Below are 22,409 nucleotides of genomic sequence, written 5' to 3'. Positions count from 1 at the left end.
ATGGACCAGCCAGAGGCCTGATTCAGCAGAGGGCAGCTTCAGGGGTGGTCACGCAGGTTCTCCAGGATGGGATCAGGAATCCCTGAGCAAGAGGTAGACCCAACAAAGTGTTTAGTTCACCATGATAAAAATGATAGGTGAGTAAACACTACTAGAGACTCCCCACTTCTGCTTTATCCTTTATTAAGAAGAAGAAGAAGAAGAAGAAGAAGAAGAAGAAGAAGAAGAAGAAGAAGAAGAAGAAGAAGAAGAAGAAGAAGAAGAAAAGAAGAAGAAGAAGAAGAAGAAGAAGAAGAAGAAGAAGAAGAAGAAGAAGAAGAGTGGATTTATATCCCCCCTTTCTCTCCTGTAGGAGACTCAAAGGGGCTGACAATCTCCTTGCCCTTCCCCCCTCACAACAAAAACCCTGTGAGGTGGGTGGGGCTGAGAGAGCTCCGAGAAGCTGTGACTAGCCCAAGGTCACCCAGCTGGCGTGTGTGGGAGTGTACAGGCTAATCTGAATTCCCCAGAGAAGCCTCCACAGCTCAGGCGGCAGAGCGGGGAATCAAACCCGATTCCTCCAGATTAGATACACGAGCTCTTAACCTCCTACGCCACTGCTGCTCCGCATATTTATAGCAGCTTTTAACACTGAGTAATTCAGAAGATCCCTGACCTGGTTGGCCCAGGCGAGCCCAGATGCAGCAGGCCTCAAGAGCTGAGCAGGGTCCCCCATGGTCAGTATTCGGATGGGAGACCACCAAGGAAGCCCAGGGTGGCTATAATGCAGGGGAAGGCGGTGGCTAGCCACCTCTGGAGGGCTCTTGCCTTGAAAATTCCACATAGGTGTCAAACTCGCAGCCCATCATGCTGGCAGGGAATGATGGAAACTGTAGTCCATAACATCTGGAGGGCCACCAATTTGACACCTGTGCAGTAACGGGTTGCCAGAAGTTGACTGTGACTGGATGGCACTACACACACACAGAGAGAGAGAGAGAGAGAGAGAGAAAGAGAGAGAGAGTGTTTAGGTGAGTGTAAAAGTACCAACACTTAAGAATATATAGACAATCCTAACGAGAACTTTCCCATGAGTGCCAGCAGAGACGGCTTCTCTGGGCTTGCAGTTTTGGCTAGTTAACTATCTTACAGACTTCAGACAGTCAACAAAATTAGAAGAGTAGGACAGAGGTTTAGAATCAAAAAGTTGGAAGAGACCACAAGGGCCATCCAGTCCAATCCCCTGGCAGGCAGGAATACACAATTACACACTAAAATGGTGTGTCTGCTTTGTTAACGCAAGCTTGCTGCTTTTAATAACAGTAAATAAAAAGGTGGTGGTTACCCATGGCACAGATTTTGAGTAGCTGCTGGTTCCCAACCAGCATATCCCATTTGACGGTGTCTTCCTGTCTGTCCTCAACCAGCCTAGTACTTTTCTTCAGGTGCTCTGCAGACCTGGGTCCAGAAGGCAGCCAAATAGTTGCATCTTCTGATCTGAGCCAGACTGCCTTTGATCTCCTTCAAGCTGCTCTCTCCTCCTGGGGCCCTGTCAGTGGCTGTTAAGCCCAGCCAGGTATGTGCTGAAGCCGGCCCAACTCCCCTTCTGGTCTGCAGAACGGCTGCCTGTGATTTGGCTGTCAAGACAAGCATCTGTTCCCACATATTCCTAACTAGATCCATGGCAAGAGGGCTGAATGGTTGGACGGCAACGGATTTTCCATTGGCTACATAGCACTCTCAAGCCTTTCTCCCACTCCCACCCAGTCAATTCAAAGAGAGTTGCAGCTGACTTGCAATACAGGTGAACTCTTGCAAAGGGTTTTTTGGGTCCAGACCAACTCTTGCAAAGTTTTTGTCCCTTATCCAAATCTGCAATAATGCTGTTTAAAAGAGACTTATTGAAAAAAAAATCCTCATGACCTGTCAGATGAGACCTGGGACTCAAAAATGAACTTCTAGGAAGGGGTTTCGACCAGCAGGATTCCTTCTGAAGAACCTTGAAGACACACCCAGAGAATCATGTCCACAGCAGCCTGCTGTGTAGCCATCGAAGCTGGCAACTTTTTTCCCCAAAATGAGGGCAGTGTGACACACAGAGGAGGCGCAACGGGAAAGCTAGCCAATGGGTCTCCTTTAAGAATACTCTGCTCTTAACTGGGGGGAGGGGGTCCTCATTTGCAAGACTGGAGCCTTTTTGAGCTAGATGTGGGGGAGGGGGAGGTTCCCACCATGAAGTTTCTCCTGCTCCCACCAGGAGGTGCTGTTTAACCGCTCAAACCTCTTGGCACCATCAAAGGGGAAGAGGCAAGGGAAGAGCTCTTGGGGACTGGGGCCCTCCCCTCCCCTTTCTAAGAGTGTTCTGCACAGCTCCAAGATCCTTTGCAGCTGTTAGGAAGCATGGACTCCATCCACAGGCAGCCCTGCAGGGGGGCTTTTGGCCTTGCTGTGGATCTGGCCCCCAACCTCCTGAGCCTCCCCCCGCCCCCGCTGCTCTGGGAGCTGGCCAGCCGGCTGCGCCATTGCTGAGTTTTTGGAAAAGGGCTCCTCAAACAACGGGGCCTCTTTCAGGCTGACCGTTGGGCCTCTGCTAGGAAACGTGGGAGCTGGCAGCAGGAAACAGAAAAGGCCCAACAACCTCATTCTACAAAGGAAGCCACGACGGTCCATTTTCAAGACCCGAGCAAGGCTGTTCAGGTGACATTTTGGAGGACTGATTCAAAGGGTTGTTGTGAATCAGAAGTGACTACACAGCACTTCACACACACACACACACACACACACACACACACACACACACACACACACACACACACACACACACACAGAGGTTGCCAGCTCAGAAGCCACCTGATGCCAAACAATGAGGACAGGTTACCTAACCCTCAAGACACCTCCAAACCACAGCCCTCGGGCACAGGTCTGGATCTTGGGCTTGTTTTCAACATGAGGCTGGCGAGCCCCAATCACCCTCTCCGGTGTGCCGTGTTGCTGCTGTGCAGGGCGGCAGGTGCCCAGTTCCGGTGCCCAGTGTGTGGCCACTCCCACGAGAGAATAGGGCTTTTGCTTCCAGCAAGTCACACTGGAACTAAGCCCAAGATTCAGAGAACTAAGTTTATAGACAATTGGAAACTCTGGGTAGAGTGTTTACAGAAACCAGAAAAAAATATGGATGACTAGTGGTTCTGAAGGCCACAAAATGTTAAAATAAGAACCAATAGGGAAAGGTGAGACTTTTTATCAGTAGCGATACTAAAGATTTAATTTGATTTTGATGCATAATCACCAAGTGCAGAAAAATAGTTTTTAGGGCTTGAGGGTTTGTTTGTTTGTTTGTTTATTACTTAGATTTTTATACCATCCCATCCCCGAAGGGCTCCGGGTGGTGTACAACATAAAATTCATACAATGCTGAATAGAGGAGCAGACCATACAAATACACAATAACAAGTTACATAAGCTCCATCCATATAATAGTCATTAAAACTTACTAAAACTCCATGTAAAACAGCGGTTGGTACAATGAAAGGCATCCAGGAAACCCTTATTTAAAACCCTCCCCCAAAAGGAGGAATGGCCGGGCCCCTCAATATGAGGGTTACCCTGATGTACAAAGCAGAGAGCGGGGGGGGGGGGGGAATATTAACAGAGAGGGTTAATATTCAGTGCAAATGCTTCCTTTCCCCTTCCTCTGCAGTTCCACCTCTCTGCCCCTGTTAGCAGCCTAGAAAGAAGTCACACATGGGGTGCTGTGTGGTTTCCGGGCTGTAGGGCCGTGTTCTAGCAGCATTCTCTCCTGATGTTTCGCCTGCATCTGTGGCTGACAGATCCTCTGAAGATGCCAGCCACAGATGCAGGCGAAACATCAGGAAGGAATACTGCTAGAACGCGGCCACACAGCCCGGAAACCACACAGCACCCCAGTGATTCCGGCCGTGAAAGCCTTCGACAAGTCACACATGAATGGGCAGGTGAATTCGCACACAGGGCCTCTCTGTCCTGATTCCAGGCAGCGATAGCAAGGGAGCCCCTGCAGGGACTTCTGAGGCAGCCTCTGACAACCCCAGAGATGCCCCACCTCTCCGAGGGCTTCTTCTCAAGCCACCCCGACCCCCTCAAAGCCTCCATTTCCTGTGCTGGACGCTCGTCAGCTTGATGGGCCCTGATGGCAGATGTCGCGGGTGCCTGGTGTTGCACAACACGCACAGAAACCTGGCCAAAGCAACTGCACAGCAGATCTCAACAAGCAGCACGGATAGGTACAGCGTGAGAAAGAGAGGGCAATACCGGTGGCTGGAGCTCAGTGAGAAGCCCCAGGCGTGGAGCAGGGACCGGGAGGAAGGGGCCCTGTTTGTGCCACGGGGCCCAGAGGTCGGGCGGGACGACCGTGGCGGACTGGGAGAGGCACCGTCCATTGCGGGCTGCGGCAGTGTTGTGGCCACGCCAGCCACAGATGCCTCCGCTTGGGTCTCTGCAGAGGGGAAGGGGGCAGCTGCCCTGGTGGGGGTTCGTCGTTCTTGTTCAGTCGCCAGTTCTGCCATCCAGGAACTGGAAGGGCACTCGTTCCTGGGGCTGGTGCGGCTCAAACACCCTGGCGTGCTGGCTAGAACAGACCCCCCCATGGAGGAGAATGTCTCCACAGGTGTGATCTCCAGTGCAGGTGTTGTGATGGGCCTCTGGTTAGTGGCTGTGGTTGTCACAAGTGATTTGCCAGTCCATACGGTTGTATCAAGGGTTCCTATGGACGTCCTGACTGGACTGGTGGCCTGAGGAGTTGGGGCTGGCCTCACAGCCGCCATACTGGTCCGTGATGGCTCCGTGGCCGGGCCGGGTGAGATCACGGAACTGCCGACATGAGTGGTTTCAGAGGCTGTGGTGTGGCTCTTGCCAGCACTGGTTACTTGGGGGGTGGGGGTGATTTCAAGGATTGTCTTGACAGTGGGTGTGGTCTGTGGAACTCTGGTGGACCTCTCTGTGGTGGTCACAATTTCAGAAGCCGTGGTGTGGCCCACACTGGTGATTTCAAGGGTTGTCTTGACGGTGGATGTGGTCTGTGGAATTCTGGTGGACCTCCCAGTGGTGGTTGTGATTTCAGAGGCTGTGGTTGGAGTCTTGAGGGGGGTGGAAGCAGCACCAGCAGTTGTAGAGATTTCCGTGGCTGAGGGAACTGCTGTGGCCACAGGGATGGGCATGGTTGAACTGGGGGTGGTTGTTACGCAAATGAGCTGGCCTTCAGTGAGTCCGCTGACCTCCTTCCCAGCCAGATCCTCAGGGCTTCCACAGACAGCCTTGTTGGCATCTTGAACTTTGGAAGCGTTGTTTCTCATCCAGCTGTGGAGATAGAGAAGACGGCAGTCACACCTCCAGGGGTTCCCACTGAGAGCCACTGAGCTGAGCTTCCCCCAGCTGTCGAAGAGGCCCACGGGGATGCTCTCCAGGCGGTTATTGGAGACCTTGAGGGTCTTTAGTCCTGGGAGGGAAGAACTCAGCAGGCTGTCCAAAGAGGAGAGATTGTTCATCTCCAAACTGAGCCACTCGAGGTGGTCAAGCCCCATGAAGGCACCTGCAGGCAAACCCACCAGCTGGTTTCTGGACAAGGTGAGCTTGGTGACAGCTGTCAGGTTGGCAAAGACACCGGCAGGCAGAGTCTGCAAGTTGTTGACGCTGAGGTCCAGCTCCTTGAGCAGAGGCATCGGGCCAAAGAGCGGGCCGGGGAGCATCTCTATCTGGTTGGAAGCCAACTTCAGCTGCTTCATTTTCCTTAGTCCAAAGAACGCCTCTGCTGGGAGGCCTCGGATCCGGTTGTTGTTCAGGAAAAGCTTCTCCAGGTTGGGAAGATTCTTCAGCCAGTTGGGTGGCAGAGTTTGGATCTTGTTGTGCTGGAGGCTGAGCTCCCTCAAGCCCTGGTGGTTCTCCAGGCTCTGCTCCGGGAAGTCAGAGATCTCGTTTTCATACAGCCGAAGAGTCTTCAGCCGAGTCAGTTGCTTGAAGACATCCTTTGGGAGGGTTGAGATCTTGTTCTTTGCCAAGTGTAAGGTGGTGAGTTTGGGAAGTCCATCAAAGATGCCCTCGGGGAGAGAAGGGATCTCATTGATGTGGAGATAAAGGTCTGTCAGGCTTTCAAGGCCTTGGAAGAGCCCACCCCCGAGCCCCGTGACCTGATTGTCGCGCAGGTTCAGCTTCTGCAAAGCAGGCAGGTTTCGGAAGACCCCGCCTGGGAGGAGGCCCAGCTGTGCCCCCGAGATTTCCATCTCCTCCAGTTTCCCTAAGTTATCAAACGCTCCCACCTCAACGGTCCGGATATTGTTCCCAATGAACAGGAGCTTCACCAGGTTGGGCATGTTCCTGAAAGCCCCCTCCCTTATTTTGAGAAGGCTGGTTTGGATGAAGAACATTTCAGAAATGACGGGAGGAACCGACTTCGGGATCTCGGTCACGTCTCTGAAGCTAGTGTAGACGTCTTGGTTGGCCTTGGGGCAGCCGAACTCCAGGTCGCTCCTGCAGGGGGTCTGACTGTCCCCAGTTCCCAAGAAGAGGAGGAGGAGGAGGAGGAGAAGGGTTGGGGCCTTCATGCTGGAGGAAGAGAGCCACACCACATGTCATGAACCACGCAATGTCTGCTCTGCCTAGCCTGGCATTATGCGTCTCTTAGACGCACAGGGCCATGGAGTTGGGAGGAGCCATACAGGCTATCTAGTCCCACCCCCTGCTCAAAGCAGGATCATCCTGGAGCAGGGGTGGCCAACATATGGCGTTCCAGATGTTCATGGTCTACAACTCCCATCAGCCCCTGCCGGCATGGCCACTTGGCCATGCGGGCAGGGGCTGATGGGAACTGTGGTCCATGAACATCTGGAACCCCATAGGTTGGCCACCCCTGGCCTAGAGCATCCCAGACAAGTGTTTGTCCAACTGCTGCTTGAATAATGCCAGAGAGGAGGACATCACCATCTCCCCAGGCAGCCCACGCCCCTGATGAGATACTCTCACTGAACATTTTCTCCCTAATATCCAGCAAGTACCTTTCCACCCAAAACGTATACCCCTTATGGCAAGTTCTATTGCCTGCTGCCAACTGGAACAGCTCCCTGACCTCCTCTACATGGCAGCCCTTCAAATACTTCCAGAGAGAAATCACATCTCCTCTCAACCTCTCTTCTCCATAACATCCCCAAAACCTTTCCTGATAGGGCTTGGGTTCCAGGCGCCCGATCATCCTCGTCGCTTTCCTCTGCACCTGCGCCACAACTGAACACAGGACGCTGGGTGTGGCCTGACCAATGCAGTGCACAGCAGAACTGCAACATCTCACAATATGGACGTTATGCCTCTCTTGATACTCCCCAAGATCTCTGAACGGAACCTTTTTAGTTTAGTCAGGAGGAGGAAAACTTAACTGCAGGTGTTTTTCTTTGCAGCCAAAATTATCACCCCTTCTCTTAAGTTTTATTCTTTCCTCTTCTAATTTTCAATCATGCGACCACAATAATTAAAAAATAAGAGAAAAAATTAAAGAGTGATTGCTTTAGCTGTAAAGAAAAATGGGGAATTAACCTCCCTGCCTGTTTTGTTTTGAAAACCAACAATGCTCAATTTACATTCCCATTCCAAAAAAAGGGAGACATCGAAGACTGCAGCAACTTTTGGACCATCGCGTTAATTTCAAGTAAAGTGATGTTCAAAATCTTACAACAAAGATTATTACCGTAAATGGAACAAGAAATGCCTACGGTTATAGCTGGATTCAAAAAAGGAAAGCTCACTAGAGATCCTACTGCAGATTTACAGTGGTTACTGGAGCGTACGAGAGAATTTCAGAAGAAAACCAGCTTGTGTTTAATAGATGACAGCAAGACTTTTGACAGGGTGGATCATGAAAAGCTACGGCTGGTTTTAAGGAAATGGGTGTGCCACAATGTCTGATTGATTTGATGCACAATCTGTACTCTAGACAAGAGGCTACTGTTAGGACAGAATATGGAGCAACAGAATGGTTTCCGCCTGGCTAAGGTGTTAGATAAGGAGGCATTTTATCTCCCTGTCTCTTCAGTCTGTATACAGATTTAGATAAAAGTGAAGTGAAAATTGAGGGAAGGAATGTTAACAATGTATAGTCGAAGGCTTTCACGGCCGGATTCAACTGGTTCTGGTGGGTTTTCCAGGCTGTGTGGCCGTGGTCTGGTGGATCTTGTTCCTAATGTTTCACCTGCACCTGTGGCTGGCATCTTCAGAGGTATACCACCGAGGGAAGTCTGTTAGGACACAGTGTGTAACTGACTTCCATCTGTGATACCCCTCTGAAGATGCCAGCCACAGATGCAGGTGAAACGTTAGGAACAAGACTCACCAGACCACGGCCACAGAGCCCCCCGGAAAACCCACCAGAACCAGGAACATTAACAATTTGAGATATGCCAGCCACACCACAGGCGGAAAATAACAAAGACTTGAACTGATTATTGCTGACCTCAGAAAGCTAAGCATAGTCAATGGCCCTTCTCAGCACTTGGATGGGGGGGGGGGGCGTCCAGGAAGCTCAGGGTCATTATGCAGGGCAGGAAGTGACAAACCACCTCTGACCAGGACGGCCCAGGCGAGCCCAATCTCATGACATCCTGGAAGCTCAGCAAGATCAGGACGAGAGACGGCCACGGAAGGTGGCCAGGGTCGCTCTGCAGAAGCAGCCGGCAATGGCAAACCACCTCTGATAGCCTCTGGCCTTGAAAACTCTGTAGGGCTCATCCTAAGTTAGCTGCAACCTGACAACAACAACCCCTGGCTAGCTTCTCCACCTCCCCAGCTGGCCCTCCCCCACAACAGCAGAGATCAGCTCCACCAGCCTCTGTGCCCGATCCTACTGTGAACATACAGAGGCCGAGACAGCATCTTCCAGAGGGAGCGGCACATCATCCCCTCCACGCCACGCACTGCCGGCTGCTGCCTGGTCCCCCAGGAACTGAGTCGTGCTCCAGTGGCTCCTTGAGAAGCCCGAAAAGCTCAGCCTGGCTTACCTGCTGCCCGGCCCCTGGCGACTTTGCCGCACTGGAGCCGCTCCGGAGAGGCCCCGCGCCTTATCTGCAGCAGGCGTCCCACTCCGGCAGGGCAGGCTCCTGATCGGCTCAAGGCAGCCGTGGCTTTTTTGTGTGCTCCAGAGAGATAGCAGGCATGCGCTGGCCCAGATCTCCACCCCACCCCCACCCCCGCCTGCACAGACGCAGGGACTGTGCTGTTGTGTCTGTGGCCCCACCACTTGGCCCCAGGGCGGCCTGCCCCCCTGCCTCCCCTTTAAAACACAAAGGCGGGCAGCTCCTTTCACCTGGAAAAGGTGAATTGCCAACACCCCCAGCCCCAATTTCAGGTGGCCACTGGTGGGGAAGGCAGAGGCGTTCCTCCCATTGGGCAAAGTGGGCCGTTGCCCAGGGCACCCCCTTGTGGGGGGTGCAAAAACTGCAAGTTCGTTTGTGGGATTTTTTTGTATTTTCAGTGTTTTTCCGTTTTTGGCCTGCAGAGGGTGCAGTTTTTAGGCTAGCAGCACCAAAATTTCAGGGATGTTTCAAGAGACTCTCCTGATGCTATCACCCAGATTTGGTGAGGTTTGGCTTAGGGAGTCCAAAGTTATGGACTCCCAAAGGGGATGCCCCATCCCCCATTGTTTCCACTGGGAGCTAATAGGAGATGGGACTACACCTTTGAGGGTCCAAAGTGAACCAAACTGCACCAAACCTGGGAGGTATGGAATGGAGAAGGGTGGAATGTGGTGAGAAAGTGAAGTAAATAAATACATGAGAAAGTGAAGTACATGAGAAAGTGAAGTAAATAAATACATGCCTCGTTGAAAGGAAAAACAGGGGCTGTTGACTCCTGAAAGGGCGGTTGGGGTGTGGGAGGAGGGGGAGAGCCTACTCTAAACATAAATGCGGGGTGAGCCTTGTATCCTTTGTAACTGAAGGACCTCAGAAGGGCCCTGCTGGATCCAACCAATGGGGGCCTGTCCCATCCAGCATCCGCTCTCTCAGAGCAGCCAACGTACAGAGCGCAGCGGCCCAACCACGCTAGCCCACCTTCCCCCTTTCGTTGCCTGCCAGCCCACCGGCAGCTGTCAGGAGGAAATGTCTTGCGTGCATCTAAACTGAGTTCCAGGACTATGGGCGAGGGAGGAGGCGTGCTCTCTGCCCACTCCTTCTACCCCTTCCCTGATCCTATAAGAATGTCCAGAGAGGCAGGGGGCAGGACTGGATGCCTTCACTCCTCGCCCTCTCCTGGGGGCCGCCCCCCCCTTGCCACCATGGGCCTGGCCAGCGCCCCCTTTCCCACTTAAAGTTCCACTCAGCCCCAGCTCTGCATGTCCAGAAGCTGGTCCAGGTGTCGGAGGAGGATTGGTCTTCTCTCTCCTCCCCCTGCTTAATTTCCCCAGAAGTCCCTTCGTGGTGGTGGTTGGAGCTCCCATTGGTGTCCTTGGAAAACTGTCCAGGACTCAGCAGGGGCCGGTCCTCGCTTGGGCCATAAAACATACATGTGGCGGCTCAATAGTGACACATTCTATGCGCTGCTGCCTCCACCGAATGTGAAGAAGTGAGCTGAGACTTACAGAAGCTCACACGCTGCCAGGAACGTTGTCAAGGTGCGACTGGATTCACTGCTCCTGCTGCCAACACTGGTGCACAGTGTCAATCCTCTTCCCTCAGCCAAACTCATCAGGAGGGGGATATGTTTCCTTGTGGGAGGGGGGAGGGGGGACCGTGTGCAGGAAAAAGATCTGGAATCCCAGGCAAGAAGAACCTCTTTATTCACAACGACCAAGATGCCAAGTTTCAGGAGCAAAAGGGCGATTCAGAAGGACAACAGCCCCCCTCACGTCCGCCCCCCTCCCTGAGCCACTCTGGAGGGGCAGCGGCACCCCTGGCCCCCCCCCCCGCCCCCCCCCCGGAAACTTGGGAGACAGCATGGTTCTCTTTGCCTGCCTGCCTGCCTGCCCCATAGAAACGTCCTCCCTGTGGGCCCCCCCCACTTGCTGAGCCTGCCACCACTTAGGAGAACCCTTCCTCCGCAGGACTTTCTTCCTGAATGGTCACAGTGATCCAGACTCTCCTCGCCCCACACTGGGCGTCCAGGGCCCACCCCCTGCTGAAGTTCATGGGCCCGGAGGCGTGCAGGCGCTCGTCTGGTGGGAGGCACAGGCTGAGCTGGTGGCAGCCGTCTGCACTGCAGGTGAGCTGAGCGGCCCCAGTTGGGTCCAGGTAGAGGCACTCGGACCAGAAAGGGCTGGCGGCCGCCTGAGCCCGGCAGTGGGCAGCGCCTGCGTCAGACGGGCAAACCAGCAGCTCTCCCCGGACGGCTTGGAGGCTCACCTGCTCCAAGTAGTTTGGCCTGCTGCAGAGGGTGTCTGCCTTGAGCCTCCACCTGTCCTCCTGCAGCCAAGACGCCAGGTGGGCCAGGTGGCAGTCGCAGGCCCAGGGGTTGCCTTCCAGGGACACCATGTTCAGCTGGGCATTGTCACCAAAGATCCCCGCTGGCAGCGAAGCCAGGTGGTTGTTGGAGAGGTCCAGCACCGTCAGACGGGTCAGGTTGGCAAAGGCCTCCCTCTGCAGTGTGGTGAGGTTGTTGTGGGCCATGCCCAGCACTTCCAGGCTGCCGAGGTCAGCCAGAGCCTCCCTCTGCAACACGCTGAGCCTGTTGTGGTCCAACTGCAGCTCCGTGAGGGCGGACAGGCCTTGGAAGACCCCGGGGGACAGGCGGCCGAGGAGGTTGTGGGAGAGCGCCAGGCTGGACAAGCGGGAGAGGTTGCCAAGAAGGCTCTCCGGGACGATCTGGAGATGATTGTGGGCCACGGAGAGGCGAGTGAGGTTGGGGGTCCCCTCAAAGAGCCCACCTGGCAGGTCAGCAAGCTGGTTGTGGTCCAGGTACAAGGTCGTCAAGCTGGACAACGAAGAGAAGGTGGTGGGGCAGAGGTGCCTGAGGCCGTTGTACCGCAGGTGGAGCCCTCTCAGTTGGGACAGCTGGGAGAAGAGGCCCCCGGGCAGCTCCGTGAGCCGATTCCCATCCAGGAAGAGCTCCTGCAGCTCCGTCAGGGGAAGGAAGGTTTTTGGCGGGAGGCGGGACAATCGGTTGTCGCTCAGATGGAGCACCCGGAGGAGCCGCAGGGGCTCAAAGAGGTCCTCGGGCAGCCCAGGGAGGAGGTTCTGGGTCAAGTGGAGAGCCTCCAGCTCCTTCAGTGGACCAAAGATATCAGGGGGCAGATGCTGGACCTGGTTCCCTTGCAGGTGAAGGGACTTCAAGGCAGGGGTGTGGTTGAAGAGGCCGCCCTCCAGGGTCGCGAGGGGGCTGAACTTGACTGAGAGTCGGCTGAGTTGGGCCAAACCCCCCAGGCTCTCACTGGCCAGGGTGCTCAGGTTGCTGCCAGAGATGGCCAGCTCTCTCAGGTTGGGCAGGCCCTCAAAGGCCGCCTCTTCCAAGGAGCTGAGCGGGGTCTTCAGGAAGAGCAGCATGGTCACGTTGCTGCTGCTGTTGCCAAACGCCTGGCGGCCGAGGGACCGCAGCGAGGTTTCCGCAAACACCAGCCGGGTGGTCTCGGGGGGGATTCCAGGGGGGACGTCCCGGATGGCCCCCTCGGCGCAGAAGACCGTGGTGTTCCCGAAGCACTGGCAAGAGGCGGGGCAAGTCCAAGCCAGGCCACTCAGCAGTGCCACGGCCAAGAGGCAAAGCCACGGAAGGGGCCCAGCGACCCTCCGCCGACCCTGGGGGGGGAAACACAGAAAACGTCTCTGAACAACGGGTTGCATGAGACAAGGAAGGCCCTGCAACGATTGGGTGGCCTTGTTAGACTTCTGGGGAAGGGGGTGTGGGGCGGGAGCAGTGAGAGACTGTGGGGAACAATAACCGTGGACCCTCGTCCTCTTTCCAGCCACCCTGGAGGGCTAACGAACAGGGCAGAGGGGCTTCCCTGCATCTCTCCCCACCAGGACTGGGGCTCAGGGGTTCTCTGCCTGGGAGCACGGAGGTCCCCTTGAGTGTTGATGTCTGGTGGTCGTGTCAAGTGGGGGACCAACAAGACTCACAGGGAGTGGAATGGCACCCCCCCCACACACACACACACCTTTGCTAGTCCCCCCCCCTCCCTTCATGTTTCCCACTCCTATCACCCAGCAGCCTGCATGGCAACCCCTCCCCAACACACGAGAATCCAAATTCAACCCAGGTGGACGTCGGGCTCAGGTAGCCGGCTCAAGGTTGGCTCAGCCTCCCACCCTTCCGAGGTCGGTCAAACGAGGACCCAGCTGGCGTGGAATAAAGTGCAAAGGACTGGGGGAGGACGCGGCAAACCACCCCAGAAACACAGTCTGCCGAGTAAATGTCGAGATGTGACGTCACCCCATGGGCCAGTAATGACCCAGCGTTTTGCACAGAGGACGGCCGTTCCCTTTTAAAGGTAGAGAAAAGCGGAGTCCAGGAACCAGCTCTTCGCCGTCATCTTGTTTTGCACACAAACACGGCAACCTCCTCCTACCTTGAAGCCCCCCCCCCCCCGGCACAAGGGGCTTTTGTGCCAAGACGCCCCCAGTCCATGGCCTTGGCCTTCAGCCGGCCCTATGTTTGCCCCAGGGCCCACCAGTCTAGGAGCACGGTCACCCTCCAGACAGCCACTGGCCCCAGGGCCACGCGAGCCATGCAGTGTCTCCTGCAGTAGCCCGGATCCCCTCTGCCCCTAATCTCTCCCTCCGGGGGGGGGGGGCTGTTTCGCTTCTTCCCCTTCTGAACACTTACCGTCAGTGGGGTTGCTCCCCCAAGGAGAGCCATGCTGTCCTCCCCCCTCGCGCGACCTCCAAGAGCCCCCTGGGTTCAGCAGCCTTTGGTCACCAACCGAGAGGCAGAGTCCGTGGGTGGCGGCTCAGAGGTAACAGCCCCCCTTCCCAGGCAGTGGCTGGCAGGCCCTGCGAGGGGGGGGCGGAGGGGGGAGAGGGCACTGGCCTCTGAGCAAACAAGCCAGAGCAAACAGGCACACGCGGACAAGCACCCACACGGCCGGCAGCCGGGCGTCCTTCTCAGTGGCGTAAGAGGTTAAGAGCTTGTGTATCTAATCTGGAGGAACCGGGTTTGATTCCCAGCTCTGCCACCTGAGCTGTGGAGGCTTATCTGGGGAATTCAGACTAGCCTGTGCACTCCCACACACGCCAGCTGGGTGACCTTGGGCTAGTCACAGCTACTCGGAGCTCTCTCAGCCCCACCTACCTCACAGGGTGTTTGTTGTGAGGGGGGAAGGGCAAAGAGATTGTCAGCCCCTTTGAGTCTCCTGCAGGAGAGAAAGGGGGGATACAAATCCAAACTCTTCTTACTCTTCTTCTTCTTCTTCTCCTCGGGCCACGCTCCGCAGGAGCCACAAGCTCAGTGACCCCCAGTCAGGACACTTTTCTCAGTGGCCCACAGCCACTAGCGGACGGGTTCAGGAAAACTCCTTTGTGACCCAGGTGGGGTCTTGGCCAGAATGCTGCAGTGGGCCCTGGTGTGGGCGTGGGCGGCTCCCTCCCGCTCGGCCCCCCTGGGCATTTGCCCCCTGGCTCTGCCTGGTCTGTGCAGCTTCTCGCGTAGGTGTTTTGTGTGCCCGGGGACTGCTGCAGGATAGCCCCGGTGCCAGCTAGTCTCTGGGTGGCCCTTGGCACTGCCCGCTGGCACTCCACGCCATGGGGTGGAGCCTGGGGCTGCTGGGGGATAACTCTGGTCACTGACACTGGTGCACAGAAGGGGGCCAGGGCTGCAGGGCTCTGCAGGGGAGCAGCAGCAGCAGCAAAGAGGGCAAGTGTCTGGGTGCTGGTTTGTCGTGTCGGACCCCCGATCTTTCTCCCTGACGCCAGTCAAAGTGGCTCACATCAACACTCCACTTAGACCAACAACACGTTAACCCACCTCCCCTGAGTGAACAAAGAAAGTGTAACCTCTATCTGTGGGTTCTGTGGGGCAGAACTCGGAATGAGTTTGCAACAACAATTTTTAAAAACAAGATGGTTTACTTTCTTAACATATAACATCAACATTTAACGTCACACTTCAAGGTCCCGTTCAGGTTGCATTTTCAAGTCCTTATATTTACAGTCTTCTGATACTGCCAAGTCCAATTCTTCTTTGCAAGGGGGTTGGCTCCTGAAGACTCCAAGGGCTTGGTGAACAGGATTCAACATGATGAAGGTTTCCGGGAGAACTCTCACCCACTACAACCACAAAAAAAGAAACTCTGAAACAATAAACTCCAACATTTACAACATAGCAAAAAAATAAACAACTACATTCCCAGTCGTTCCCAACAATATTGCAGTTACCTTAACAAGGTGTTCAGGGCTTATACCAACCAAGGTCCGAGTCTGGTAGCCTCGTCTCCTCCAAACTACCTGAGCTCTGCAGCTTCCTGCTGCTTTGAGTCTCCACCCCTTTCTGGGTCAACCCATTCTGAGCAGGGGGGTTACAAGAGCACCAAACCAAACCCTATTTTGAACTGAGTGGCCAGCTCACTCACTGAGTGGCCACAGGCCGTGGACCAAGAGCCCGCCAAAGGAATCACTTCTTCAGGTTCACACCTGCAGGTGGAAGGCAACAAAAACCCAGGCCACAGGGTGGGCCACGGGGGGGGGGGTGGTGGTGGTGGTGTCGAGTTCCCCCCCCCCACTCCCCAGCTGTTTTTGGACCGGGCTGCCTGCCCTTCTTGGGCATTTAATACCTAGGCTGGGAAGTCACTGCCCGTGGCCCCAGCACAGGTGCTGACCTGCCACAGGCCGTGAGGCCACCACTGGAGCCTGGACACGAGGCCAAGGAGCCGCGTGGCACACTTCTTGCCCAGAAGTTCCGACTTGCCCGGGTGCTGCTCTCTGTGGCTGACCAGTGAGGTGGTTAAAGACTCAGCACGTGGCCAGAAAGTGGCCTCCTCTGCCACCAGCCTTTTAGGATAGTTACCTGTTCGTATGGGCAACCTCAGTCTCAAAGCTGCCATGTTGGGGGGCTGAGGCGCTTCCTCTAGGCGGGCCTGGGGGTGCCAGGCGTGGTTGTGGCACCTTTGGCAAGAGGAGCTGGCAGGGCCTGTGTCCTTGAGGCAGGAGGAGACCAGTGTGTGTGTGTGTGGGGGGGGGGGGATCAGAGCAGGGCTATTCAACTTTTCTAGCAAGGGCATTAGGTGCTCTTGCTGTGTGGCGAGGGGGGAGAGGAATCTGCCCCAAGGGGTCTGCCCGCTGAGGCACTCAGGGTGAGAAGAGGTTTGCCCAGCGGCTGCCTTCCGCACAGAGTGCCCCTCCCAGCAGTGGCTTCGTCGGCACAAACCTGGATTCTCCAAGGCCCACCGCAGGAGGCACCGCTGCAATGACCAAAGCCTGGCAAAGCCCCCACCGGACTGTGGGAGGGGGAGCCTGTTTCAGGACTGAGTCCTCCTGCTCTGGCGCTGAGATTGTGCAGTGGCTGGGAGTGGAGGGGTGGGGAGAGCATTGGGAAGGAACCCCAGGAAGGGAAGGGATCCCTCTATCCAGGGCAAGCGCAAAAGCCTCCCTTCCCTCTGGACTCTCTGGGGATTCGTGCTGGGATTTTAGATGTGTATTTATTAGATTATCCCCCCACCCTTTCCTGGCAAAATGGGATTCAGGTGTGTCTGGACTCCACACTCAGCAAGTCTAGAAAACCCAAGAGCCCCCGAGCAGGTGAGCCAAGACGGGAAAAGGAGTTGACCATTCTGGCTGCAGAGCAGCCGTGCAGAAGCCCCTCCTCTTGCACACGCACGTGAGCTGGGCAGATCTCACCTCCGTCGCATTTATGTGCAACCAGGAAGTAACAGACCCGTGCGGCAAGGACAGCACAACAGTCAGCAGAGACTCTGAGCCACGGAACAGCCAGCCTGGCTGCAGGACAAAACGTTTCCAGGCTGTCTTGGGGAGGGGCCGTGGCTCCGTGGTCAAGCATCTCTTGGCCTGCGGATGGTTCCGTCTCTGGCGTCTCCAGCTGAATGGCTCAGGCTGCAGGTGACAAGGAAGGGCTCCCCCTGAGACCCCCCCCCCGGAGAGCGGCTGCTGGTCTGAGCAGACAAGATGACCCCGCTGGACTGCAGGCCTGATTCGGGGGGGCGGGGCGAAGCCTCCCGTGTTCAAACGTTTTCCCTGAGTCCAAGCTCACGGCGCCAAATGCAAGTGAGAAGGCGGAGCCACCAGCCAGACCAGCCCGGACAGGCCCACAGCCAGACCTCAGGTCAGCAGCCTCCCCCGTCCGCTGGAGCTCCTTGACCCACTGACTGCAGCTCCAGCCGCTGGGGACAACTGCTGCCCCCCCAGCTGCCCCACACCACTGCTCAGCTGCCCTTGCAGGAGGGACCGCCAGGACCTGGGGCCAGGACTTCAACTGGCATCATGGCCCACCTGCAGCTGTGCCCGGCCCCCTCCCAGGCCAGGCGCCACCGGGGTGCTGATGCAGAGGTCAGGAGGCAAAAAGTCCCAGCCCCCTCCGCAATTCTCCTCTGCTTTTTTTTCCTTCCCTGCTCTGGTGGCTTCTTGCTTCCTCTCCTGCTGGCCGCACGCGCCTCACTCGGTCGTTAACACTCTGTCGGTTTTTAATTTTCATGTGGCAGGAAAAACTTCTGCGGGTTTAGATTTTAAATTTTTGTAATTGTAATTTCATCTTGGAAAGAGGATTAAAGTAAGAGAAAAGGTTTGCCCCAAAGGCGAAAAGCAGTCCTTAAACCACCACCCCCAACCCCAACAAGGATTGATAGGTAATTTGGCCCAGGGGTTAGGCTACAGACCCCCGTTCCCACCAGCTGGAACATCTGGAACTGCAGCAGCTGGGAAGGGCCAGGCTGGAGAGGCCCTGTGGACAGAGGAGTCCCCTGCAAAGGGCTTTGAATGCAGGACAAGGCAGGACCCGAGGGATGGGATCCCATCCTGCATCTGGAGGGCTCCACAACCGCCGGTGCAGAGGGCCAGCCCAGCCCCACAGCTGTTTCTTTGGACCAATTGGCCTGAGGTGGGCTTGCCCCAAGCATGCCTCTCACCTGACTCTTCCCCCCTCTGAACTGAGGTGTGTGTGGGACCCCCCACTCCTCCCCCTCCCCTCAGGATTGGCCCTTGCTGCTGCATCCCCCGCCCACAGGAAGTCAGGCTCCGTCTACAATGATGGCCGCCAGTCTTCCTTGGATCTCGTTCTTGGGGGTTCCTTGAGACCACGCAGCACAGAGCACCTGATGCGCTTGATGGCCAGGGCGGGGTTACCTTCTTATCGGAGGTGATCGTGACTATGGCTCAGGCTAGGAGGCCACGCACCTGTCAGTGGAGGTACTTTTTGGAGTGGTCAGCTTCAAAGGGTGTATTCCCTCTAAATTCGTAGCCGCAAGACATTTCTGAATCTGGAGGAGTGTGCATCCCCATGAAAGCCTGCCCCAAGAATGCAACTCTGTTGGCCTTAAAGGTGCCCCTGGCCTCAAATTCCTTTCTGCTCCTTCAGAGCAACACAACGGCTCACCTGAATCTATTCTGGGTATCCGTTAGGATTAAGACAGCAGGTTTCGCTCCTTCATCAGTCAGGTGCATTTAGCAGCAACATCTGCATATCACAAGTCCATTTTTTCTCATACTCTTGCCAAGAGATTTCTTAAGGGTCTTGATAACCGGTATCAACCATCACCCAAGGAGTTACTATGATGTCTCTATCTTTGGTATTAACTCAACTGATGTCCGAAGGGTTTGAGCTGCTGGCTGGGCCTTCGCTGGCTCCAATACCCAGGGAGTTGTTATGTTTTAGTAGCAACCACATCTTAGTAGTGAACTTGCAGTCTTGTGTGGGGACCCCCCTCCCCAGAGGTGGGATCCAGCAGGTTCTCACAGGTTCCCGAGAGCAGGTTACTAATTATTTGTGTGTGCTGAGAGGGGGTGACTAATGGGTGATTTTTGCCTTAGTTACGCCCCTCCTCTCAGCAGTAGTGCGCAGAACTTGAAGCAGTCTAGCAGGAGGTGCACCGGCGTGCGTGGCAGCCTGCGCCTGCGTGCATTCGTTTCCCACCCAAGGACCGGCACAGTGGCTGTGTCCTTGCCACAGCCCTGCCCAGGAATGCCCCGCCCCCAGAATGCCCGGCCACACCCCCGTCGTGCCCCGCCCAGCCCCATTGGCGCTATGCCACAGTTTGAATCCCACCACCATGGGAACCTGTTACTAAAATTTTTGGATCCCACCACTGACACACACCCCCCCCCCCATTCCTTAAGGTTTTCCCTGAGAGGGTAGAGTTAAGAACCAGCTTATAGTTTCTACGTAAGGTCTTGTCTGGATTTCTTCTGGAGCAAGATATAGTTTTGCCAATATTCCCCAATCCGCAGTGTCTTGTGACACTGAAAGGAAACAGAGCGGTCTCAATGTTAGGAGGGCATTATTGTTTTATTAAGAGAACAAGAGAGTTTAGCAAGGACAGTGCCTCGTTGATTGCGTGTTCTGGTCCATGTAAAGGGAAGGTTTCCTCCCAAACGTTACCTTGTTGGATTGTGTCCCCAATAGAAACGAGTGGCCACTCAGGTGTGTCAGGAGCTGAAGGTATAACAGCTGCATGGCAAAACCCTTGATTGCCTTAATGGACTGCTGAAGGACTAACTGCAGTCACCTGTTGGCAGTCAGCCAAAGGGAATGACTAAGCATGATTGCATCAGCTATATATAAGAGTCATGTGACCTTTGACTGTACTAGCCATAGGCTAATTAATGTATCATAGTGTATATAAGTAAGCTAACTCAGTTAAGCATGTTCCTTGCTGGGGACAGGACCTAAGCCGAAGGCTCTGTCCGTTTAAACTGTATATATTGTATCAATGCCAATACATCCTTTCTTTGAGTGAACTCCCTGGCTCCAGTGGTTATTGCCGCACTCTGTGTATGCTCAGTTGCGCCTACGCTGTCAACTCGTGTCAGGTTATGGGCCCAGTTGCCGCTAGGCGTTGTACAACCCACTGGTGAGTAACATTGCCTAGTGGGCGGAGCGAAGAGTGTGGTGTAGTCATGACGGGTCCTACTCATGGGCTGCTGTTTGAAAGGCTCAATGAGTCCAATTACGTCTCATGGGCGGAGAAAATGAAATGCTTCCTCATCCGGGAAGGACTCTGGACAGCTGCACAGAAAGCTCCAGATATGGACGATGATGATGAGGTGGAGGCTGATGAGAAAGCCAGAGCAGCCATTGTTCTAGCAGTGGAAAACAGCCAATTGGTGTTCCTGCGAGATAAAACAACAGCTTTGGGGTGTTGGACTGCCCTAAAAGAGTTGTACCAGAGGACAACAGCGGGCTCCAAGCTGATTCTGGTGCGTAGACTCTTTAATCTCAAATTGCATGAAGGCAATGTGATTTCCCATCTGCAACAAATGAGAGCACTCTTTGCTGATTTGTCCGATAGAGGTTTGGCTTTTGATAATAATCTGCAAGCCTTGATTTTGCTCTCCTCTCTCGGCACACAATGGGACCCATTAGTGGATGGCTTACAAAGTGTGCCAGAGGATGATTTAACATTGGACTACGTGCCCGGGAGGCTTTTGGAATGGAAGGGGCAAAGGGATTTACGTGCCTACCCTCAGCCTCCAGTGAACAACAGCATCAGCAAGGACCGAGGTGACAAATTGGCAGAGGCGAATGCTGTTCGCAGATGTTACACCTGTGGAGCAACCAACCACCTAGCGAGGAATTGCCAGCGAGGGCAACAGCGACCTAGACGTCAGCAACAGGCTGTGCAGAGGACCGGGAAAGGAAGCGCCTTTCTGGTGCAACGTACCCAAGCACCGAAATCTACGTGGCTTTTGGACACCGGGTCTACAGAACATATAGTAGCAAGGACAAGTTCGCTGCTGTCAACTCGTGTCAAGGTGTCTCTTGCCCACTGGGTGCAAATGCTCACCCCACCAGAGCCCAGGTGTCTCCCGAAGGTTTTTTAAGATGGAGCCCCAATCCAGGACACCTGCGGAGCTGCGAGGGGGTTGTCTGCAGACACGACCGTCAAGGGCAACGCCTGGGATCAGGATGCAAGAAAAGAAGCATTGCTGGAAACTGTCGTTTCTGTGAACTCAGTCGCAGAGCCCCTCTCACCACCAGAACTGCTAGAATCCCAACGTGGGACTGCGTAGAATTTCAAGGCCAAAGACGAGGCTGCTCTTCCCCATCACAGATGTTCCTGTTCCTGACCTGGAAGTAGGGGTGGGTAGCGTGGTGGCCAAGTTTGCAGATGATACCAAATTATGTAGGGTGGTGAGAACCGCAAAGGACTGCGAAGAGCTCCAAGCGGACCTTGATAAATTAGGTGAGTGGGCTCAGAAATGGCAAATGCAGTTCAATGTAGCAAAAGGCAAAGTGATGCACATAGGGGCAAAAAATCCAAACTTCACCTACACACTACAGGGGTCAGTGCTATCAGTCACAGACCAGGAAAGGGATTTGGGCGTCTTAGTTGATAGTTCCATGGGAATGTCAACTCAATGCATGGCAGCTGTGAAAAAGGCAAACTCTATGCTGGGGATAATTAGGAAAGGAATTGATAATAAAACTGCAAAGATTGTCATGCCCTTATATAAAGCAGTGGTGCGACCGCACTTGGAGTCCTGTGTCCAGTTCTGGTCGCCACATCTCAAAAAGGATATTGAAGAGATAGAAAAAGTGCAGAGAAGGGCAACGAGGATGATTGAGGGACTGGAGCACCTTCCCTATGAGGAGCTGCAGCAGCGTTTGGGACTCTTTAGTTTGGAGAGAAGGCGGCTGAGGGGGGATATGATTGAAGTCTACAAAATTATGCAGGGGGTAGAAAATGTTGACAGAGAGACATTTTTCTCTCTTTCTCACAATACTAGAACCAGGGGGCATCCATTGAAAATGCTGGGGGGAAGAATTAGGACTAATAAAAGGAAACACTTCTTCACGCAACGTGTGATTGGTGTTTGGAATATGCTGCCACAGGAGGTGGTGATGGCCACTAACCTGGATAGCTTTAAAAGGGGCTTGGACAGATTGATGGCGGAGAAGTTGATTTATGGCTCCCAATCTTGATCCTCTTTGATCTGAGATTGCAAATGCCTTAACAGACCAGGTGATCGGGAGCAACAGCCGCAGAAGGCCCTTGCTTTCACCTCCTGCACGCGGGCTCCCAAAGGCACCTGGTGGGCCACTGCGAGTAGCAGAGAGCTGGACTAGATGGACTCTGGTCTGATCCAGCTGGCTTGTTCTTATGTTCTTATGAGTGTCTACTCTGCAGGCCCACACACACACCCCTCCTGCCCCTCCCTCCGGGAGCTCTGTGCTCGAGGTGGGTGGAGAAGGGCTGGCCGTGGCAGCTCAGGTGCAACTGAGGGGCGGGGTGGGGCGCTGGCCATGGGACTGTCAGAGGGGAAATGGCTGCAAGGGACCCGAGAACTCTCCAGCGCCCCCTGGGGTTTGAAAGCCAGCACACAAGTCCAAGT

At 54.8% G+C, this 22,409-nt stretch overlaps 2 protein-coding genes across 2 annotated transcripts; both read right to left on the bottom strand.

Annotated features, from left to right (window-relative positions):
• Positions 1 to 3,937: 3,937 nt before the first annotated feature.
• Positions 3,938 to 9,059, bottom strand: LOC125437664 (carboxypeptidase N subunit 2-like). Its single transcript, XM_048505494.1, has 2 exons — positions 8,991 to 9,059; positions 3,938 to 6,552 (listed from the first exon to the last, which is right to left on the bottom strand). The coding sequence occupies exon 2, from the start codon at positions 6,549 to 6,551 to the stop codon at positions 4,095 to 4,097; it is 2,457 nt and encodes an 818-aa protein (XP_048361451.1). The 5' UTR covers position 6,552; positions 8,991 to 9,059; the 3' UTR covers positions 3,938 to 4,094.
• Positions 9,060 to 11,001: 1,942 nt separating this feature from the next.
• CPN2 (carboxypeptidase N subunit 2) lies at positions 11,002 to 13,773 on the bottom strand. Its single transcript, XM_048506975.1, has 2 exons — positions 13,741 to 13,773; positions 11,002 to 12,713 (listed from the first exon to the last, which is right to left on the bottom strand). Exons 1-2 carry the CDS (start codon positions 13,771 to 13,773, stop codon positions 11,007 to 11,009), a joined length of 1,740 nt encoding a protein of 579 aa, XP_048362932.1. The 3' UTR covers positions 11,002 to 11,006.
• Positions 13,774 to 22,409: the final 8,636 nt, after the last annotated feature.

The sequence above is a fragment of the Sphaerodactylus townsendi genome, linkage group LG08, assembly GCF_021028975.2.
Source record: "Sphaerodactylus townsendi isolate TG3544 linkage group LG08, MPM_Stown_v2.3, whole genome shotgun sequence".
In the NCBI taxonomy this organism is placed as follows: domain Eukaryota; kingdom Metazoa; phylum Chordata; class Lepidosauria; order Squamata; family Sphaerodactylidae; genus Sphaerodactylus; species Sphaerodactylus townsendi.
This window is presented reverse-complemented; position numbering and strand designations above follow the sequence as displayed.

Coding starts and splice junctions, on each gene's coding strand:
- LOC125437664 (XM_048505494.1), bottom strand. CDS start 6,551: ATGAAGGCCCCAACCCTTCTCCTCCTCCTCCTCCTCCTCTTCTTGGGA.
- CPN2 (XM_048506975.1), bottom strand. CDS start 13,773: ATGGCTCTCCTTGGGGGAGCAACCCCACTGACG. Junction 12,714..13,740: donor GGGGAGCAACCCCACTGACG/GTAAGTGTTCAG, acceptor TTCCCCCCCCAG/GGTCGGCGGAGGGTCGCTGG.